This window comes from Alligator sinensis, unplaced genomic scaffold (assembly GCF_000455745.1).
Source record: "Alligator sinensis unplaced genomic scaffold, ASM45574v1 scaffold413_1, whole genome shotgun sequence".
Classification (NCBI taxonomy): Eukaryota; Metazoa; Chordata; order Crocodylia; family Alligatoridae; genus Alligator; species Alligator sinensis.
The window spans coordinates 388,005-408,953 of NW_005842308.1; the positions used below are offsets into that span (position 1 = coordinate 388,005).

Genomic DNA, 20,949 nt, shown 5'->3' on the forward strand with positions numbered 1-20,949 from the left:
GTCCAAATACCATGAATGGATGAATGGACTTTTAGGGAAGACATGGTCTTACACATATTTCAAATCCATAACTCTATGGGACAGCATTTGCATCATGAAGGGAGAATATGCTTGGTTTCACTGCCACTGATGTACGTAGTAAAAAAAGGAAGACCAAGAAGAGGAAGGCCTAGAAGGAAAGAGAAACCCACAGAAAGGGAAACACTGGTGTCACGAAAAAGGACACTGAAACAGACTGCAGGAAACAAAACACACAGAGAAAAAGAGACTGAGGGACATTAAAGTGGACATAAAAATGCAGTGGCAAAGAAAGATCAGTTCTGACAAAAAATGGGGGGAAAGGATTGAATTTAGGGCCTTGTGACAGTTGTTTTGGGCAGTGCCTGGACCTCTTAGCACTTGGATTGTCCACACATTAACACCTGAGACTAGTTTTAAGCACTCAATATGCAGCTCAAAGTTACAAAGTTATATCAGTTACACCAGGGCAAGATTGTCTCTAATTTGTGCTACCCATACCCAGTTTGTGCTACACTAGGTGTAGCCACTCTAGCCTACACCTTAGTGTAAACAACCCACTCACCCCATCTCTCCCATTGGCCTGGACTAGGCCACTGTTCTCCCCCAGCACCCAAATCCCTGCTCGCTGCTCCTCTGCCCCATGCTTGTGGCTGCCTGAACTCCCTGTCCCTGTAGCCACATAGACGGATTAACCCTTCCTTGCCTGTTTCCCTGGGACAAACAATGTGTGCAGCCACAAGTAAGCATATGGGAAGGAAAGAGGAACCATAGGTGTGGGGAGCAGGGAGGAGCCCCAAAGGATAGGAAGGGAGCACCAGGGGTGAGAGAGAACTGGGGGAGCCCTGGGAGCAGGGGGAAAGCCTGGAATGGGAGTAGGAGGGATTCTTACCAGTCAGTCCTCCAGGCCCCTGCTGTCCTGAAGAGTGACTGCTTCAAACTTGAGCTAGTAATAACACCCATCAACATTTGTACAGCTCACAGCGTAATATTTAACAAGACCCTTAGAGAAACGGGGAAGAACTTGAACACCATCATTCATGTTGCAACAACAGAAGGAAAAGAAAGCAATGCAGATAAGAACTGGGAAAAAGAGAAAAGGGGGAAGGATTATGCTTACAATAGGTTTAGTAATAGAGTTAGTGAAAAGTGTGAATTGGGTGATGCCTGCTCCCAGCCTTCCATTATCATGATTGATTTCAAGTGGTCAAAAGTAGTCAGAGAGCCAGCTGGCTTGCAAATAACATTGATAAAAATGCCATGGCTTTTTGCATGAAATGTTGAAAAAATATTATTTTTTCCAAAATTTCTTGTGAAAAAGTTTGATGAGGAAACAAAGAAACAACATACTTATGTGTTAGTGTTTTCTATTTTCATTCAACCCTTCTCTCACTTTCCAATGGGTAGAGTGATGAAAACGAGAGGGAGAAAATGGTTTGGTTTTTTTTCTGATTTCCATGAGAAATAAAGAAAACATTTTTTTTTAATTCCATTTTTGATTTAAAAAAAAATGTTAATGGGAAATTTTAATCAGTATTAGTTTCACAAGCCTCCATCTATGCTTTGTTTGGGACACAGTGGGCACATCTACATGAGATGCTACTGTAACTGGAGTAACTGCAGTAACTGGAGTAACTGTACTGTGTAACTGGAGTTACTGCGCAGTCAAGCCAGCAAATGTCTTTTAGGTGACACTACTGCACAGTAGCCTAATAATACTGCACTGTAGCATATTAGCACCATCTTTGCTGTGACGCAATACGGCACAGAATTTTTCAGCAACTACGCAGTCAGCATCTTGTGTAGATATACCAAGTAAGTGGGAAGAAACATAACTTATGCTTCTATAGCTCCTATAAATATCACCAGCAGCTTGGAGTTTAGAAAAATGGTACACAGCGGGTGTGTTTACAGGTGGCATGATTGTTGGGATTGTGGATTAGATCCCATTGCACCGTTAATTGAATATCTGTCAGTGGCCTAAGAGGCACGCATGTTACTTGCAGTCAGCTAAGTCACTACACATGATTCTCTTGCATGCTACTTAGCAGCCACAAAACTCCTAGGATTCCTAGATTCCTTAGGCCACCTTCAATTTGGCCTGAGAAAGTTCATAAGGTAATTAGACTTAGACTACTGCTCTTGCTCAGAAGTGGTCCAGAACAACTTCATAAGCATTTACCTCTCTAACTTCTGTGGTGATCCAACTCAGTCTGAGAAAGTCTCTATGTCCTTAACAGAGAAATATTAAGAGTTACTGGAAAAAGGGAATTGGTGTTGCCTGCATTTTGCTGAATAGCTTGGTGGCACTTAACCACAGAAGTGGAAGAACTCAAATTTAGCCCTCAGGTCCCCTGCTCTCTGCTCCCAATGCTTTTTTTTTAAGCCTTTTGCTTAAGCAATTAGATAAAATGGATAAACAGCAGGGGCCAAAACTCATTTCACTTGGTAAGATTCCTTCGGTTTGCTCTCCTTCTGGCAGTACGAATTTTTATGTTTGGCTGCTCAGTGGCCCACCTATAGGAGGAGAGATGGAGAATGTTCTCAGTCCTGCCTAGCACTCAGGATATTCTCCTGCATAAGGGGATGTGGGTTCAAAACTCCTGAGGTTCAACCCACTTTCTGGGTAAGTACCTTAACCACTAAATTAGACAACAGATGGGAAGAGCTAGTACCACCTCCAGCTTTCTCTCTTTACTCCAGGGGCAGGCAATTATTTCGGGTGGAGGGCCGCTTACTGAGTTTTGGCAAGCCACATGACAGGCAGCCAGGGCCAGATAAATATTCATTTTCTAGATTTTGGGGGGGCCCCATGGGCCGGATAGAATTGCCTGGTGGGCCTCATTTTGCCCACCCCTGCTTTACTCTCATAGAATTCAGTGTTGCTGTCCATCTGAAGAGCTGGATCCCAGTAAGACATCTCCCACAGCATAATTAGCCAGCAGGATTCAGCGGGATCCCAACATGATAGAGGCTGTACATGATGGAGGGTAGTCATTGAAAGATTTGTACCTCCCTGCATAGAATCATTTTGTTTTCCTGAGCTAGACGCATATTTTGGGTTAAGTGGAGGCGAATTCCTTAGACTTTGGCAGAATAGAATTTTGACCTACATGTACAGAGCTGCTGTCAGAGGATATGTGGCCAGAAGCGTGAGTAGAAGTTATTCTCTCTCTCACTAAGGTAAACATGAACAGAGATGCTTGCAGAAGAGACTGATTGGAAGGACCATCTGCAGTGTTGTTTAGTTGTACAGCCCTAAAAAATGAGTAGCATCAGCAGAAAAAGCAAGATGAACAGTATAGTCACCTCTGGGGGCTGACTAACCAGCCCTCCTTTTAGGCTATTACCTGTTGAATACTTGTGGAATTTAGAAGAACATAAAAGCTGCTCCCACACCTCCAATGAGGAGCCATGTGCTTTCCAGAAAGGGTGACTCAAGCCTCAGTGCAGTGGATTGGGCCATGCAGGGTGCACCTATAAATATTCTACACACTTCTCTGCACCAGCCAGGCTGTTTGCCTGGTTAGTTCTCATTTTTCTTGAATGTTTGTTCTCTGTTTTTGTCAGAGTCCATTTTACTGTGGCAGCTGATTTGATGGGGTCAGAAAACACAGGGCAGTTTACTTACTAAACCTGTCTCCGATTGCTTGATTTTTCCTTGAAGCATCAGGCTCTTCAGCTATACTAATTAGATCAACTCCATTCACAGGTGTAACTTGTTCCCAGACAATGCAGAAAGGCAGCTAATGTTCAAATATAATTTACCAGCACTTTGCCTCCATTGTTGAGGGAAGTCTTTTATCTTTTAAAATGTCAACAGTGTTTTCCCCTATTATTTGACATATCAAGATATATAAATTATTGTCTTTAACTAATAACATAAACTGATATTAATACTTTTTTAAAATAAATCTGAGATTCCCAATGTACTGTTGTTTTGGCTATATGTCATAGCTCAAACAGAGATAAATTTATTGCCAGTAGACTACAAATTTGTAGAACAATTATATTAATTTAGGCCAAAACTTTCCAGGCTGGCCAATCATTTGGGGTATATCAAGATTGCTGCACTCAGCTAACCAAAATCTTTGAGATGTTTCATTATCCAGATTTGTTTCTTGATGTTGGATGAAATTTCAGGGAGGGTATTATGCATCTGATCAATCCCCAGAATTCAGATATCTCATCCCTAACTTTAAATTTTAAAATATTTTGAAGGGATTCAATATGATAACCATAAATATTTCATGTTTCTGTTACTCATTTTTTCTGTTCAAGTTATTTTAACCACCATCATCACTATAGCATCTAGTCCCTTCAAGAAATGCCTTACCTGATATGAATACCAGCCGTTATATAATGTCCCTGCTTTCCTCCTTCTTTTATCTTTCTTTATCCAAGAGAAAAAATATATTATGATTTCAGTTCATATGTGTATTTTATGTTGGTTATGCTATGTGCCTGTGTTAGTGAAGGTTAAGTCAAAAGAGCACACTTCAGACTTGGAATGGAAAGTGGAAGTGTTTCGTGATTATTGGCTTTAAATCCGAAATCCCCTGGCCCAGTCCAAGGAAAAGCTTTGTCTGCAGCACTGAGAGAAGCTTTGCCCTGCAAAACATCATTGTATCCAAGGAGAATATAATGTCTCAGAACTTAGACAAATTTGTAGGCATTATAAACACAGACCAGTCAGCTTTTTGAAGGTAAGGACAGACCTTTCAGTTTGAACTCTACTTTTATAGGCCAGAACTATGGACCAAAAAAAAAATATTATGTAACTTTAAAAAGTATATAGCATTATTTTTCTGATGGTTAAATAGATTTTTCTGCCAAGCTTGACTGGTTCGCAACTGTGTGAACAGGGAGATTGCGTTGAATGATTACTGCTGGTACTAAAGTAGCATTTAGAAGCCATGAGATCAGCTTAGTTGCCCTTTATGTTTGGGCCATGTACAACCACTTAGCAAAAGACAGTCTCTATCCCATATAGTGTAAATTAGTGACAAAGGGCACAGATATTTAAAGATTGCCAGAGACTAAGTGACTTGCCTAGAATCATACCAGAGATTTGTGACAGAGCCAGGAAAGTAATTTACGTGTCCTGTGACCCAGTGCAGTACCTTAATCACAAGACCATGCCTTTCCAAACTACAGTTATTAAATATGTTTAACTTTTTGCCCTTAGCCTCTTTTTGACTTACAGTTTTCAGCAGCATATCACCCACATGGCTAAGTTACTGCTTTGAGTGTTAATTTTTCTTAAATGAAAAATGAAGTCATAAAAAAAACCTAAATCAAAGGCTCTTGGATTCTCTCACTTTCTTATTTAAAAGGAAAGAATTACTAAAAATGATCTAAGTCTGTGTGTAGCACAAAACAAAGAATTATGGAAAACATCACCTTTTTAGGGAGTTAATGTTTGATAAGTGTTTTTTTCTTAAGTTTTCAACCTTGATGGCACCAGAATTAATTTTAAACTTTATTTAAAAAGTTAAAACTTGAACCTCCAACTCTTCCTAATTTAGGTTTCTTCACAGCAAAAGGCAAGCTGTGCATGAAGTGCCAATGGAAGTTTTAGCCATAGCTAGGCTGGGAAGAAAGAGTCTATGTAATCCATCCAAAGAAAACATTCTTACCTTTGGGATGTAATTTTAGTTTTAGTGATTCAGGGACAAATTATTGATTGTGATCTCAGTTTTTGACACATTGTCTTAAGAACTTAGAAAGTGGCTTCAGTTTCAGTTGCAAGTATTTAGTGCCTCAAGTCAGGTACCAGGGCCAGCATTTACAAAAGTCTGGGTCTTAACTTAAAATACACACCTTGGCCATCTAAATTTAAGCTACTGAACAAACAAGACAATCAAAATTAGAAGCTATTAATTGGTGATTTCTTTAACAGATAACTCATAGGATCTTCCTAGGGTTTCGTTTGTTTGGTTGTTTTTGTACGGTGGGGATGAGAAGTGATGGGGGTAGTAATGTGGAAGATCACAGAAAGTTTTTCAGAGAGGAAGGCAAGGCAGCTCTGTGGTCTGAATTGACCATTCTTACCCTGTTGGAAACCCTCACTTACCTCTGGCCCACATCTCACTCTTTTCAGCCTAATGTGGGATGCCAGAGTTAGGAGAAAACTATTATGAGTGTCTATAGGACCATAAGAGAGGTAGGCAAGGGGCAAATGCACTAAAGTGAGTAAAAGTTATGCAACAAGTAAGGAGGGAGAGATGTATGTCTAGCATGATCATGTGTCTCAGATTGGCTAGGACAGTTCTGGATTTCAGAGTCTATCTAAGCATTCTGGTCATTAGAGAAAATGGAATCCAAAGTCTCGGATTGGTGGGAACCCACTCGTATGTGCGGCTCCTGACTCAGTAGCTAGGCACGTGTGGGCAGGTTCATGCCAATCCAGGACTTTTGCTTCAGTTTTCTCCAGGGAGCCCAGTCAATGGGTTGTTCCCTGGTCTGGACTCTGCTGGGCTCTGAGCAGAGTTGCTTGCCCAGTAGAGTCAAGCAAGGGAGCAGGGTATACTTGGGGATCTGCAGGGTCAGGGCTATATGTGCATGTGTGTCAGGGCTGTGTGCACATGTGTATGCGTGTCCCATGCTGCCCTGCCTGGCTCCACTCGTGGGAGCCACAGGGTCATGTGTGTGTGTGTGGTGTGTGTGTGTGTGTCACACCTGGCCCCACTCCTGGGAGCTGTGGAGTCAGGCCGTGTGTGTGTGCACATACTCTGGCACCCCCTGGAAGCCTCTGCTGGCTCAGATTTCTTTACCCTGTCCCAGATTTCCCTCAAATGATTATGGTCACTCTATGTATGTCTGATTTCTGTGCTCTTTGCACTGAATAGGTGGTTTACAAAAGGGTATGAGTGAGAATTTGTTTTACTGTGAGGAGGAAGAAAATGGGGAGGAATTTGAGCATTTTATTAGGGCAATGAGAACAGAAGCCTTGAATACAAGTTGATTATAAGAAGCTCTTTTTGGCCAGAATGGCTGACCTGCTTGACAGGGCTTTAAACTAAGATCACTGAGGGACAGGCAGACAATCACTAGTGCAAGTCCTGGAAGTGATAACCACAGAATCAGTGGTCGGGAAACACAAAGAAACTCACTCCTACCCCAGCCCTAGAACAGGCTTCTTATGAGAGGACAGGGAAGTCCAGGGCTTCCAAAGGAAGGCTTAGCTGCCTGTACACAAATGCCAGGAGTATGGGGAACAAACAGGAGAAACTGGCCCTTCTGCTAAGCAAAAATGAATACAATCTCATAGGGATAATGAAGACCTGGTGGGACTCCACCTATGACTAGACCACAGTTATTGATGACTGTACCTTGTACAGAAGGGATTGTGTTGCAAGGAAGGGCAGGGTTGTAGCTCTCTATGTGAAGGAGCAGTACACTTCTCTATAAGCAGAGATTGGCACCAAGGAGGGTGACTTGAGACCCTCTGGGTTAGAATATGGAGTGAATGTGGTGAAGGGGATAGAAATGTAGGAGTCTATTACAGACCTCCTAACCAGGAGGAAGAGCTTGACCATGAATTCACTAGGACACTTTCAGATGTCCTACACTCTCAGGGCATGGTCAGCATGGGCAACTTCAACCTCCCTGACATCTCATGGGAAGAGCATTCAGCCTAATCTGATCAGCTGGAAAGCTTCCTCACTTGCAGTGATGAGCTCTATTTGACTCAAGAGGTCTGTGGGCCGACAACAAGTAAGATACTGCTGGATCTGGTACTGGCCAAAGGGGATGATCTAATCAGTGACCTAAACAAAGGGAAGCTTGGTGACAGTGATCATGAGTTGATCACTTTCTCTATCCTTCGCAAAGCTGGCAAATCAGTCAGCAATGCAGAAATCCTCAACTTTAGGAAAGCTGACTTTCACAAGCTCAGGAGGTTGGTTGTTGAGGCCCTGAGAGACCATGATCTGACAGGAAGGAGAGTCCATGATGAGTGGTTGCTTCTTAAAGACGTGACCCTAAAAGCACAAGGGAAATCCATTCCGTTCCATGGGAAAGGTAGCAAAAGGGCTGGGAGACCCCCAGGGAACTCATTGACCTCCTGAATCTGAAAAGAGAAGCCTATAAGGAATTGAAGTCAGGAAGTACCACTAAGGAGGATTACGCATTACTGGCTCATATCCATAGGGAGCAGACTAGAAAAGCTAAGGCTGAAGCCGAACTCAAGCTGGCTATCGGAATCAAGGGCAATAAAAAGTTCATCTTCAAATATGTGGGAAGTCGGAAAAAAAACAAGGGCAGCGTCGGACCCTTGCTGAACCAAATGAGGCAGCTGACAACCGAGACCCAGGAAAAAGCTAATCTCCTCAATGATTACTTTGCATTGGTTTTCCACCAGCCCAAGGGGATCACCCTGCCTGACTGGACTCAGGACTACCAGGTTACAGTTAATCATACACCGATAATTGGCAACGATCTTGTGAGGGAACATCTTGAGAGGCTGGACATCCACAAGTCAGCTGGCACATATGGAATGGACACAAGAGTGCTAAAAGAGTTGGCTAACATCATAGCACAACCAATGTTGAGGATATATGACAACTCGTGGTGCTTGGTAGAGGTGCCTAAAGATTGGAAGAGGGCCAATGTGGTGCCTATCTTCAAGAAAGGAAAGAGGGAAGATCCAGAAACCTACAGGCCAATCAGTTTGACCTTAATCCCTGGAAAGATCTTGGAAAAAATCATCAAAGAAACCATCAACAACAGGCTAACATAAGGCAACATTCTGAGAGATAGCCAACATGGCTTCATTGTGGATAAGTCTTGCCTAACCAACCGCATTTCTCCTATGACCAAGTGACACATCACCTGGACAAAGAAGAAGAGGTTGATGTCATATATTTAGATTTCAGAAAAGCCTTTGACTTCATTTCCCATGAAGTCCTCATGGTAAAATTGGGGAACTGCAGCCTCAACATCCTTATGGTCTGATGGCTGCAGAACTGGCTCTGAGGTTGGACTCAGAGAGTGGTAGTTGATAGAACCAAGTCAACATAGCACATAGTGACCAGTGGTGTCCTCCAGGGCTCAATACTCGGACCGGTACTCTTTAATAGATTTATAAATGAGCTGGATTCAGGTGTTGGAAGTGGACTGGCTAAGTTCATGGATGACACCAAATTATGGAGAAGTGCAGTCACTCTAGAGGATAGGCTGACAATTCAGGCTGACCTGGACAGGCTCTATGGTGGGCTGATCAAAACCTGATCACATTCAACACACAGAAATGCAAGGTGCCCCACCTCAGAAGAAAAATCCCACATCATACTTATAGGCTTGGCAGTGCTACTCTCACTAGAACCATGACCAAAAGAGACTTGGGGGTCATGACTGACCACAAGATAAACATAAGCTACCACTGGGATGCTGCAGCTGGCAAGGCAAATAAAACTCTGGCTTGCACCTACCGATGCATCTCAAGCAAGACCCAAGAAGTAATTCTCCTGCTTTTTTCAGCCTTGGTGAGGCCACAGGTGGAGTACTGCTTCCAATTCTGGGCTCCACTCTTTAGAAAGGATGTGAAGAAGCTTGAGAGAGTCCAGAGGAGAGAGAGATCCATGATTAGAGGTCAAGAGTAGTGACGGCTCAGGGATGACTTGGTGGCAGACTATAAGTATATAAGAGGTGTGCATCAGGAACTGGGAGAATGTTTGCTCACCAGGGCACCCCAAGGTAAGACAAGGTCTAACAGTCACAACCAGGTGGAAGACCATTTTAGACTGGACATAAGGAAAAACTTTACCATCCAAGTCTCCAGCTACTCTGGATACATTTAAGAAACACCTGGATTCTTATCTTGCTGAGGTGATCTGACCCTAGCTAACTTGCTACTCCTTGGGCAGGGGGCTGGACCCAATGATCTCACAAGGCCCCTTCCAGCCCTAATGTCTATGAAATGTATGAAATCTATGTGTCTATGTGTATGCATGCACACACACACAAACATATTCTTCAGATTTCTAGTACTATAAATAAAGGACTATTGTAGCTGTAGTAGAAATATTCTGGGAATATTTACATGGACAAATCCAACATGGACAAATTACCTTATCCAGGAGGTGCACAGCCCCACTAGGAGAGATGCCTTGCTGGACATGGTCTTGGCCACTGGGGATGACCTGGTGAGGGGACTGCAGGTCTTTGACTACCTGGGTGACAGCGATCATTGCCTGCTGGAATTCACCATCCAGCTCAGGGTGTTGAGGGCTTATACCAAGACTACAGCCCCTGACTTTAGAAGGGCCAACTTCAACGAATTTAGGAGATTAGTGGGGGAGGCACTGAGGGCATAAAAGGTAGAGGATATGGGAATCCATGAGGGATGGTCGTACCTTAAGGGGACGATCCTCCAGGCTCAGAGTGTGACAGTCCCTGAGAGAAAGAAGCGGGGTAAGAGTGCTCTGAAACCCCCATGGCTCAGCAAAGGCATTCCAGAATGCCTGAGGGCCAAAAGGGAGGCGTACACCCACTGAAAGAGAGGGGCTATCACCAAGGAGGAATACTCCTCCTTGGCCCGTGAGTGTAGGAGGGCCATTAGGAAGGCCAAGGAGGGGGTGGCGCTCAGGCTAGCGCCCAGGATTAAGGACAACAAAAAGTCCTTCTTCAAATACATTGGGAGTAAGAAGCAGGCACCGAGTAATGTAGGGCCCCTGTTAGACTCAAATGGTAACCTTGTGGCTACGCCAGACGAGAAAGCCGAAATCTTTAACAAGTTCTTTGCCTCTGTTTTCTTGGACAGGGAACAGGACAGCTCTCCCACCACAAGTAGGGGCAATCTTGAGGACAGTACTGCCAGGCCTCAGGTCTGTGCAGAAGTAGTTGGGGATCTTCTGGACGGGCTGGATGTTTTTAAATCTCCAGGCCCTGATGCCCTCCACCCACGGGTGTTGAGGGAGCTGGCGGGGGTCATTGCTGTGCCCTTGGCCCGGCTGTATGAGCGATCGTGGTCCACGGGCCAGGTGCCCGGAGATTGGAGACTAGCTAATGTGGTCCCCATCTATAAGAAAGGGAGAAAGGAGGACCCAGGAAACTATAGGCCCATAAGCCTCACATTGGTCTTGAGGAAAATCCTTGAAAAAATTATCAAGGAGCACACCTGTGAGGGGCCAGCAGGGGAGATCATGCTCAGGGGAAATCAACATGGGTTCATCGAAGGCAGGTCCTGCCAGACCAACCTGATGGCTTTTTATGACCAGATAACTAAATCCCTGGATGATGGTGTCACTGTGGACATAGTCTTTCTGGACTTTAAGAAGGCCTTTGACACTGTTTCTCACCCCATTCTCATTAATAAACTGAGCGACTGTGGCATTGATGCCTGCACAGTTGGATGGGTCAAAAATTGGCTGATGGGGCGCACTCAGAGCGGTGGTGGATGGGTCATACTCGACCTGGCGGGATGTGAGCAGTGGGGTCCCCCAGGGCTCAGTCCTGGGGCCTACACTGTTCAACATCTTCATCAGCGACTTGGACAAGGGGATCGAAAACACATTGTCCAAGTTTGCCAATGACACCAAGATGTGGGGAGAAGTAGGCACGCTCGAAGGGAGAGAGAGGCTGCAATTAGACTTAGACTACAGAAATGGGTGGATGGTAATAGGATGGGGTTCAATGTAGATAAATGCAGGGTGCTGCACCTGGGGAGAAGGAATCCACAGCATACATACAAGCTGGGGAGCTCCCCCCTTGTGAGTACAGAGGCAGAAAGGGATCTTGAAGTCATTATTGACTCCAAGATGAATATGAGCCGCCAATGCCAGACAGCAGCCAGCAAAGCCAACCGCGCCTTGTCGTGCATCCAAAGATGCATCTCAAGCTAGTCCAGAGGGGTGATACTCCCCCTCTACGCGACATTGGTCCAGCCTCAACTGGAGTACTGTGTCCAGTTCTGGGCACTGCACTTTTAAGAAGGATGTGGCCTGCCTTGAGAGGCTTCAGAGAAGGGCCACCCGCTTGTTTGGAGGGCAACAGGGCAGGCCCTATAAGGAAAGGCCGAGGGACCTGAACCTGTTCAGCCTCAGCAAGAGGAGACTGAGGGGAGATTTGCTAGCTGCCTACAAACTCGGTAGGGGAGATCAGCAGCAAATAGGAAAAGTCCTATTCCCTACAGCAGCACCTGGGGTGACAAGGAACAATGGCCAGAAGCTGCTGGAGAATAGGTTCAGGTTGATTAGGAGGCACTATTTCACTGTCAGGGTAGCTAGGATCTGGAACCAACGTCCTAGGGAAGTGGTCCTCACTCCTACCTTCGGTAAATTCAAAAAGAGGTTGGATGAACACTTGTCTGGGGTTGTGTGATCACAGCATGTGCTCCAACCAGTGGTGACGGGTTAGACTAGATGATCTGTTCAGGTCCCTTCTGACCCCTAACTACTATGAAACTATGAAATATGTTAGAACAGTCCGCCAAAGTCCCACATTTCTGTGTTGTGTGCTAAAACCTCGTCTTGTGCTGCTTGAAATATTGCTATTGACTTCAGCTAGTGCAAGATCAGACCAGCCTGATTCATGTGATCGTGTACTTCAACAGCAGGAGCTGAAATGGGGACAAAATTCAGCTGCTGTGTTTATTTTGCATTTTACTGTAATATAAAGTCAGAGAAGTGATCCATGGTGATGTGTTTTCTACAAAGTGGGAGGCAGAATTATTTATTTATTTCTTTATTAGGCTCACCATCTTTACCCAGAGTTACATGCACCTGTTATATCTTTATGTGATTCTTAGTTCATTACCTGCAAGTCAGATTTGTCACCCTGGACTTACATGTTCTTGGGATTTCCCTTAAACAGGAATGAGATACCCCCATCTTGTGGCCCAATTTGAAATAGTGCAAAACTAAAACCTGCTTTATTGTAGGGTGGGGGAGGGCACCATCCCTTCAACTGTAAATGTTGTACTTTGGGCATATTCGTCTAAATGCTAAGCATTTCCCCCACTCTTGAGGTAACTAAGTTACGAGTGGTATTGCAACATATATTTAGCATGCACAATATACTGACATAAGACACAGACATCTTATCTGGGAGAGCAACAGCGAATCTAAAGCAAAGCTGCTCACTTAGGAAGCCATTGCCTACAGTGTTTACTTAGACAAGCTAAATGCATGCAATTCCTCCACCAAGCCCTACACCATCCTAGTGTCTCATCATGATTGCAGTAAGTTAAAAGAGACAAATCCAAGAACAGACTGGAAACTACTACCATAGAAAAATTACCAGTCATAAATAAATTACAGATTAGTCCATCAATACAAGCACAGTAGAGGGTATATGAATGTGCCTAATTTATTATAGAATTATGTTGTATTTTATCCGGTTGTGTGCTTAGTTTTCATGTTAAGGCAACACAACATTGCAAGTTTATTTTCCAAAAAAGTTAGGCACTTTTCAGGTTGCAAACATAGGAGTTAAAATCAAAGGAGATCTCTCCGACTAACTTGGCACACCCAAAAATAAAGAAAAAACAAAGACTCAAATTGTTATTAAAGGCATAATTATTTTATCAGCTGAACAAGAAATTACATTATTTTTACTATTCTTCCTGAAACCCATTAGGTATTTCAGTACAAACAGTGCTAGATTTAGCTCATTTCATCCTACCAACATTTTTTTTTTTGCTTGTCAAATATCAAAGTCATTGTCCTTCTGGTTATATAGATACGCTTTTATGTATTGTGTCTGACCTATGGCTCATCAATTCAGAGCTCAACCTTACTGTTGCTCTTAGAAACTGCATTCTCACACAGTGTGGAATAGATTCTTGGAGTTTCTTTCATGGCATGAGGAGGCAAGAATAAAGTAGGGGTATGGTGGTAGAATACACTTTTTAAACTATATGGAATCCATGGGGGCTATATGTAACTACTTTCCAAGCTTTGAATAATAATTTTGGTCCCTCTACTTTCTCCCTTTATGCAGAGTTTATTTTTATTTAATGCAAAAATCTTATTTGTGTCAATGATATGGCCACTATATACATACCCATGATAGTGATTTAGGGGAACCGAAAACTGCCCCCCATTCCCAGTATGATTTATCTGGTGCTGGAAAAGAGCTTCTTTTGTCAGAACATAGAAAATGTAGATGTGCTTTTAATGTTAACAGCCCTCACTCTTGTTCAACTCCTGTCTAGGATGGGCCTTTCACCAGCTCTGGGAACTTATCTGAAGAGCCTGAACCAGGCTTCCTGATCACCTGATTAATAGTAACCCAATACAGAGCACTACAGGCTACCATCTGTAAATGTTTTACTACCATTAATACCATTCATTATCTCAAACATTTTTCTTTTCAGAGGCGCGCAGCTGATAATTTGAGAAGACATCATCAATATCAGGTAAAAACCCATATTTTAATTTCTGGTCATTTTAAGAGCTGATTAGAATGTGATTTTTCACATCAATGTTTACAAAAGCCAAAAAAAAAATCCAAAAATGACATAGAAAATGCTAACCTTATCTTGTTTATCACAAAAATATTTTCACTTTTTTCCTTTACAACAAAACCATTTGAAGTATTTGTGATTTTTTGCATAATTATGGATTTTTTTCCCCAAAAGAATATTTTAGTAAAAAAAAACATTTCCATGGGGGGTAGGGGGAGGACCATTTTGATGCAAAATTTTGTCCAACTCTAGGAAGTATAAAATTTATAAAAAGGAAGGAAGGAAGGCCACCAAATCCAATTGGTTTAATGAATGTATGTCCAATTAGAATTACCAACTAGATTAACATGATCTTTTTAATCTTTTAGGAAGTTATGAGAAATTTGGTTAAGAGATATGTTGCAGCAATGATAAGAGATGCCAAGACTGAAGAAGGCCTCACAGAGGAGAATTTTAAGGTGATTATTTTTTATGATTATAACTATTGGCAAATAGCAAATGACAACTAAGCATAAATTCAGATGAGTACCATACTTTCCTGAGAACACAACTTGTGTGGCCTATTTGATTACGCATATACTTCATGCAGAATTTCATGTGCATTTAATTACATTAATCTTTTACAGTCCTTTTATGTGTATATAACCCTGCATGGTGAAGAGGCTAGAAAAGGTGCCCTACAGCTAGGCTATTTTACTTGCTCATGGCTGGGTAACCGCATTCAGTGGGATCACTCTGAGGTTGAAAACATAAGAAGACAAAGATTTTCACAACATGGAACATTTGCACCTTGATATAGAACTAAGACAATGAATGACCAGAAAGAATTATCATAATCTCTAGGGAACTAGTAAAATACAACATCAGCATTTACAGATGAGTGAGACAAGATGACTGATTGAGTGCCAGGTGAGGGTAGAGAGTGGAGGCTACACTTTCTTCTAAGTTGGAAAACCAGCCCAGGACAGATGCATTCACAGTGTCAGCTTTGCCATCAAAAATCTGCTCATCAGTAAACTTACGGAGCTGACTGTGGGTATTAATGAATGTCTTATGACCCTCTGTCTTGAGGTCAGTAACAAACAATACACTACTGTCATCAGTGCATATCCCCCAACGCTTGATGCTAACGATAATGTCAAAGAACAGTTCTACTCCAACCTTGACAACATTCTGACTAATACTCACAATGAGGATAAGATCATTATCCTTAGTCAGAATCAGACATGACCTGGAACTCTGGAGAGGCACTATTGGAAAGGGAGAAAAAGGGAAAGGCAACTCCAGTGGCATCCTTCTCTTGAACAAATGTGTAGGACATGGTCTTGTCATCATGAACACCATCTTCAGACAGAGTGACAAATACAAGACCACCTAGAGATACTTTCACTCTAAGCACTGACACCTCCTCAACTATGTTATTGTTAGAACCTGTGATCGAATGGATGTTTGTATCACATGACTATCTTGTCAGATCCATTTTGAACATCCCGCTTGCTCTGAAACACCGAACACCAAACATACTCTCCTTCCCCCTCAAAGTACCATCAAGGGAAAGAAGTAGTCGGTTACTTTCCCTATCTCAGTAGCTACCTTTCTTAGAGAGAGAACACTGATGAGGATATCCAGCACAGGATCTGGTGTGTGCAAGTGCCTCCTTTGGGAAATTGCTTCAACAAGTATTTATTCATCATGATTTCTGGAAAGACACCAAAATCCAGGTTTACAGTGCAGTCATCATTCTCACTCTCCCTACAGCTGAAAAATGTGGGTGACCTACTATCGTCATCTCAAGAGCATGGAGAGGTATCACCAATGATGCCTCCAGAAAATTCTCCATATCAGATGGGAAGATTGCCATGCAAATACAGTGATCCATGCACCAACTTCACTGGACTGGACATTGTGTGCAGATGTCTGACTCTTGACTCCCAAAACAAGTGCTCTAATCCCATCTTAGTTATGGCTTGAGATCTCACCGTGCTCAAGAGAAATCCTCCAAAGACACATTGGAAGCCTACCTCAGAAAAACAGATGCCAACATCAAGAGTTGTAGGAGCTGACTGCCAACAAACCCCCAATAGTGCTGCAACTTCAACCAAGTAGCAGCTTGTTTTGTGTTAAAGTGTCTTGCCCTCAAAGCAGAAAAGAGAGTGGAGGAAGGAAAAGGAAAGGAATCCCAGCCTGCAGCCTACTTTCCCCTGTGGAAAGAACTGCAACTTCTGTGGACGGATCTGTGACTCAAAGATTAGACTCTTAAATAATCTCAAGATCCATCAATGACCCATGAGAGAGATCATCCTTGAATCAAGAGTTTGCCAATGATGATGGTGACCAGGTCTTTTCCTCCAAGTCAGCTTAAGCAACTAGCTAAGAGTTTTTTTCTGTATGGAGGAGTGCCAAACTGATGTTGGAGTGTGGAAGAGTGTTTGGATTTCCAGTGCCACATGGACATATTTCTACACCTGAAGAATTTTAACTTCTCCACTACAAAATACATATATGGCTTGAAGATTTTGTTGATGAAACTTGTATGTGAGGTCAGTGGTCACAGCCACCACAACTACTAGGTCACCATTGTGCTATTCACCCTTAGGCACCCCCACGCCCCCAATCCCTCCACTACCAATATTATCTTACTCGCTTACTAAAATCCTTAACACAGAAAATTCCTATGCGACTTTCTACTTTGCAAGTAGCTCATATTCTAAAATTCTGAAACTGAAATGCTGAAAATGCTGTATCTATACTGGGGTAACACAGTCTAATGAACTGGCCACAGTTAAGTGCAGAGTTCTCACCCTATCACAACTAGGGATTTATGTGAATGATTTGGGGTAATTTACATCACCCGTCACTGATGTCATCTTCTCCTTTCAAGTTTCACTTTTCTGTCTCCCACTGTTTGCAAAGACACTGAAGTATCCATCTTTCAAAGTTTATCTGTAACTGTTTACTTAAAAATCAGGATTGTTTATTACCAATTTGTAGAAGCCAAAAGGTTCCAAAGTAATAATTCTTTCCTGTTGCTTCCAAATTTTTAGGAATTAAAGCAAGATATTTCCAGCTTTCGTTTTGAAGTCCTGGGTCTGTTAAAAGGAAACAAGATATCTAATCTACAGACTTCAAAAGGCAGCAAAGAAGCTGCCTCCGTGTCAGAGACTGAGGAAAAAAATGAGAGTGAAGGAAAACAGAAAGTGAAGAAGAAGAACTTCAGCCTTTTTGACATAACTACAATGATTCATCCACGTTCAGCCAGCATTGCCTCTCAGGCACATAATGTGAGCAATGGATCTGCAATGATAGTGCCTGAGTCCACCAAGGAGAAACAAAGGAGGGTGAACTTTGTAACAGATATCAAGAACTTTGGGTTATTTCATAGACGGTCAAAAACAAACTCTACAGAGCAGAGTACAAATAAAATATACACCGTTTCTGAAGAAGTTTCACGTCAACAAGTAGAAGAACAATGTGAGAAAGCCACTGAACTGGAAGAAGAAAAACTGCCCTTGAGTTGTGAATTAAGTGTCCAAAGTCTCAACGAAGAGTGCACGTTAACAGAAAGTAAGCAAAATAATAGTGAGACTTTGAATTCACAGAGTGAAGAGAATGCTTGTTCTTCAGAAAATGAGAAGACAGAGGTACAGGACTCAGGCACATCCCCACAAAAAGACTGTCTTGACAAAGAATGGGATGTTAGGAGTGACTCAGATATGAAGCATGAGGCAGTTGAGCAGGGTGATTATATAACAAGGTTGTGATATGGGAGGGAGCATTTACAAATATATATATTTTGCATAGTGCTTTTTCTTGGGAATGTTTTAAAAATTATTAGCAAATGCAGAATTACACTTTATAGTATTCAACTGTGGCACATGAACTTGTAACATAATTAAGTGAGGGAAAGACAATAGAGGAACCTTCTGTTTTGTAGCGTGCTTTAGCTTTCACAATTTGTTTTACATTTTTTTAATAAATGGAAGCATCTTGTATTCTTGTACTGTTGCAATAACCCACAGAAACTTTTTAGCTATCTTTTTCAATTAAAACAAATGCAATTTCTCTCGTATGATAGTTAACTCCTATGATAAATATTTTTCTATGCAAATAAAAAGTAACTTAACAAATGTGTAAGCCTTCACTCAACTTTCTAGGTTCCTTAAAGATAATGGTCAGCATAATAATCATGATTAACTCCTGTCAAAACAATTATTTTAATTGTTAGAACACTATTATTTAAATTGCTGGAAACTTGATTTGCTTCAAAAGTCATGAAAATAAATTGAAGCATAAGTTATTTATTTATTGAAAGAATATGAATTATTGTACACTAGAAAACATTACCCTATTTGTTTGTTTAGTTATTACTTCCCAGCAGATAGCTATTACCCTGTTAACGGCAATATTTAAGTTTTAAGTTTATTTGTTAAGTTGTACAAAACATGTTCTTTCTTATAAGAAAACACAGTGTTATACCTTCTTAAATTTTGATGACCATTTAGTCCAAAATAATCCATAATCAGAAGAAGTAGTGCTTTTCTAAACATTTGCTTTCCAAATGTGGACAATCTATGCACTTTAATGTTCAACTGCTTCTGCCTTCAATACAGTTGTATTTGCTAAGAACAAGAACACTTCAGAAAGGAAAAAAACATCCCTAAATACTCAGACAATGAGAATCTGGTAGGAATATTTTAAAGGTAAATCTAAGAGGTTCTCTGATCATTTCAGAGTTTGGGGGGCCCAATTGATGATTTTATACAAATACATAGACATTCAATTGTATGATACAAACCTGATAGTATTTTCATAAATGAAAAAGTGATTTATTGTCTTAGTCAAAATAAGTATTTTTAAAATTAAACAGTATGTTTCTTTTTAATTGGTGACTGGTGTCCTATATTATTAAAATATAAATAAAAACATTCAGTAGGAGCTAAAGAAGAGTCCCTCCTCCCCCCGCAACAGAGACTATGGAGTATCCCTATGTGTGGTAGCCATTTCACTTGTTGTGATAGGTTTTATTATTCATTTTGTCTTATGCTAAGGGGTCCCCAGAACACACAATAGAAGTTTATATCCTGAACCCATAGGAAGTACAAGAAAAAAAGGGAATGAACAAGTAGAAGAAATAGTTAGTGATGGCTTCTGCCTGTTTTGTAGTAATGTCATACAATTAGAGTCAAATTTCTTAAAACTTGTATGTGCCTCTTCTAAACATGTTTGCACTGTGGCATATCTAGGGTGGGGTGACTGGAGCAGCCACACCAGGAACCAGCTTAAGGGGAGCATGAAAAAACAAGTGCAATTAGAGCCACACCGTTGCTTTGGCAGTGCAGTAGCAACTAGAAGTAGCTGCTGCCCCTGTGTGTGTAATGGCTTCACTCATCTGCATCATTATGCCCCTGGTTTTGCAAACAAAAAATGAGTTTCTATAAGCTCAAGTGCTGAATGTGAATGTGGGTTTTAAACATGCATGTGGTGTCCATTCAAATTTTGCAAGCATATCTAAAATATTTTCTATTAAAACTATGTCCTAAAGAAGGATTCTGTCATGCACCTAGCATATTTTGATTTTTAGGCTAGTTACCTAAACTATTTACAGATTTATGTTATTTTGACATGATATAGGAGTCATAGCATTTTTACCAGGTATTGCCTCACCAAATTGTATTTGTCTATTATTATCTCCACTCTTCAAACTCTGTACTGAAATCGAAATAACCAAGTAAGCTCCTATTCACTTTGGTAGGACTTTAATTAGTGCAAAGTATATGGAGAGAAATTGGTATCCAGTTCACAAAACATTAACTTTTTTGGCATAGTTGTGGTTTGTTTGGCTCATTCAAAGTTATTATTATTCCAATAGATAAAGATGTTTCAAGTGCAGAACCATGATAAGAACCTAGTTTTCTTTAAGGTTCAAGGAAAAAAAGAAGAAAATTACTAGAATCCTAACTTCCCTGGTACTGAATTTGGTTTAGCAAAACCAAAATGGTCTCTATCTATCTTGCCAATCTCCTATGTAGTGGGTTACAAGTTTCTGTACTCTGCATTATGCATATAAAGACCTTTCTAAGATGGCATCAATAGATCTTGCCAGTAAATCTCCTTTTTCCATGACACCAGCAGAAAAATAGTTGAAAGATGATGGCAAATGTAAGAGAGAACTCAGAAAAGTTTGTAACGCTTTAAAAAAAATGTTCATGTGATATTTTATTACTAAATTCACATATATATGACGCAATGTATGGAATAATCTATCACAGATTTTGCTCCATAGTGGCCACGTCTACATGTGCATTTGCTACGACACCAGTTTAGTCATGAGTAAATTACTCGTGGGTAAACGGTGCAGGGCAAGTGTCTACATGCGCAGGGAAGTGGGAGCCAATCTGCTGCCAATCTATTCCCGCTCCCTTGCAATGGGCCCCTGCCACCACCTGGGGGAGCTCCAGACTCTGGCTGCAGCTGCCCACAGCTGGCCGCCATCCCCAAAAACCAGCCCCACCCCCTCTTCC

At 41.6% G+C, this 20,949-nt stretch overlaps 1 protein-coding gene across 1 annotated transcript in view; it reads left to right on the forward strand.

Moving 5' to 3' along the window:
- TRPC4 (transient receptor potential cation channel subfamily C member 4) overlaps nucleotides 1-18,507 on the forward strand; it is a 245,856-nt gene extending 227,349 nt beyond the window's left edge. Inside the window, exons 9-11 of the mRNA XM_006028373.3 lie at nucleotides 14,339-14,380; nucleotides 14,797-14,886; nucleotides 17,473-18,507. Coding sequence (XP_006028435.1) covers nucleotides 14,339-14,380; nucleotides 14,797-14,886; nucleotides 17,473-18,189 — 849 coding nt within the window. The 3' untranslated portion in view covers nucleotides 18,190-18,507. The remainder of the gene's footprint in view (nucleotides 1-14,338; nucleotides 14,381-14,796; nucleotides 14,887-17,472) is intronic.
- The last annotated feature ends 2,442 nt before the right edge of the window (nucleotides 18,508-20,949 follow it).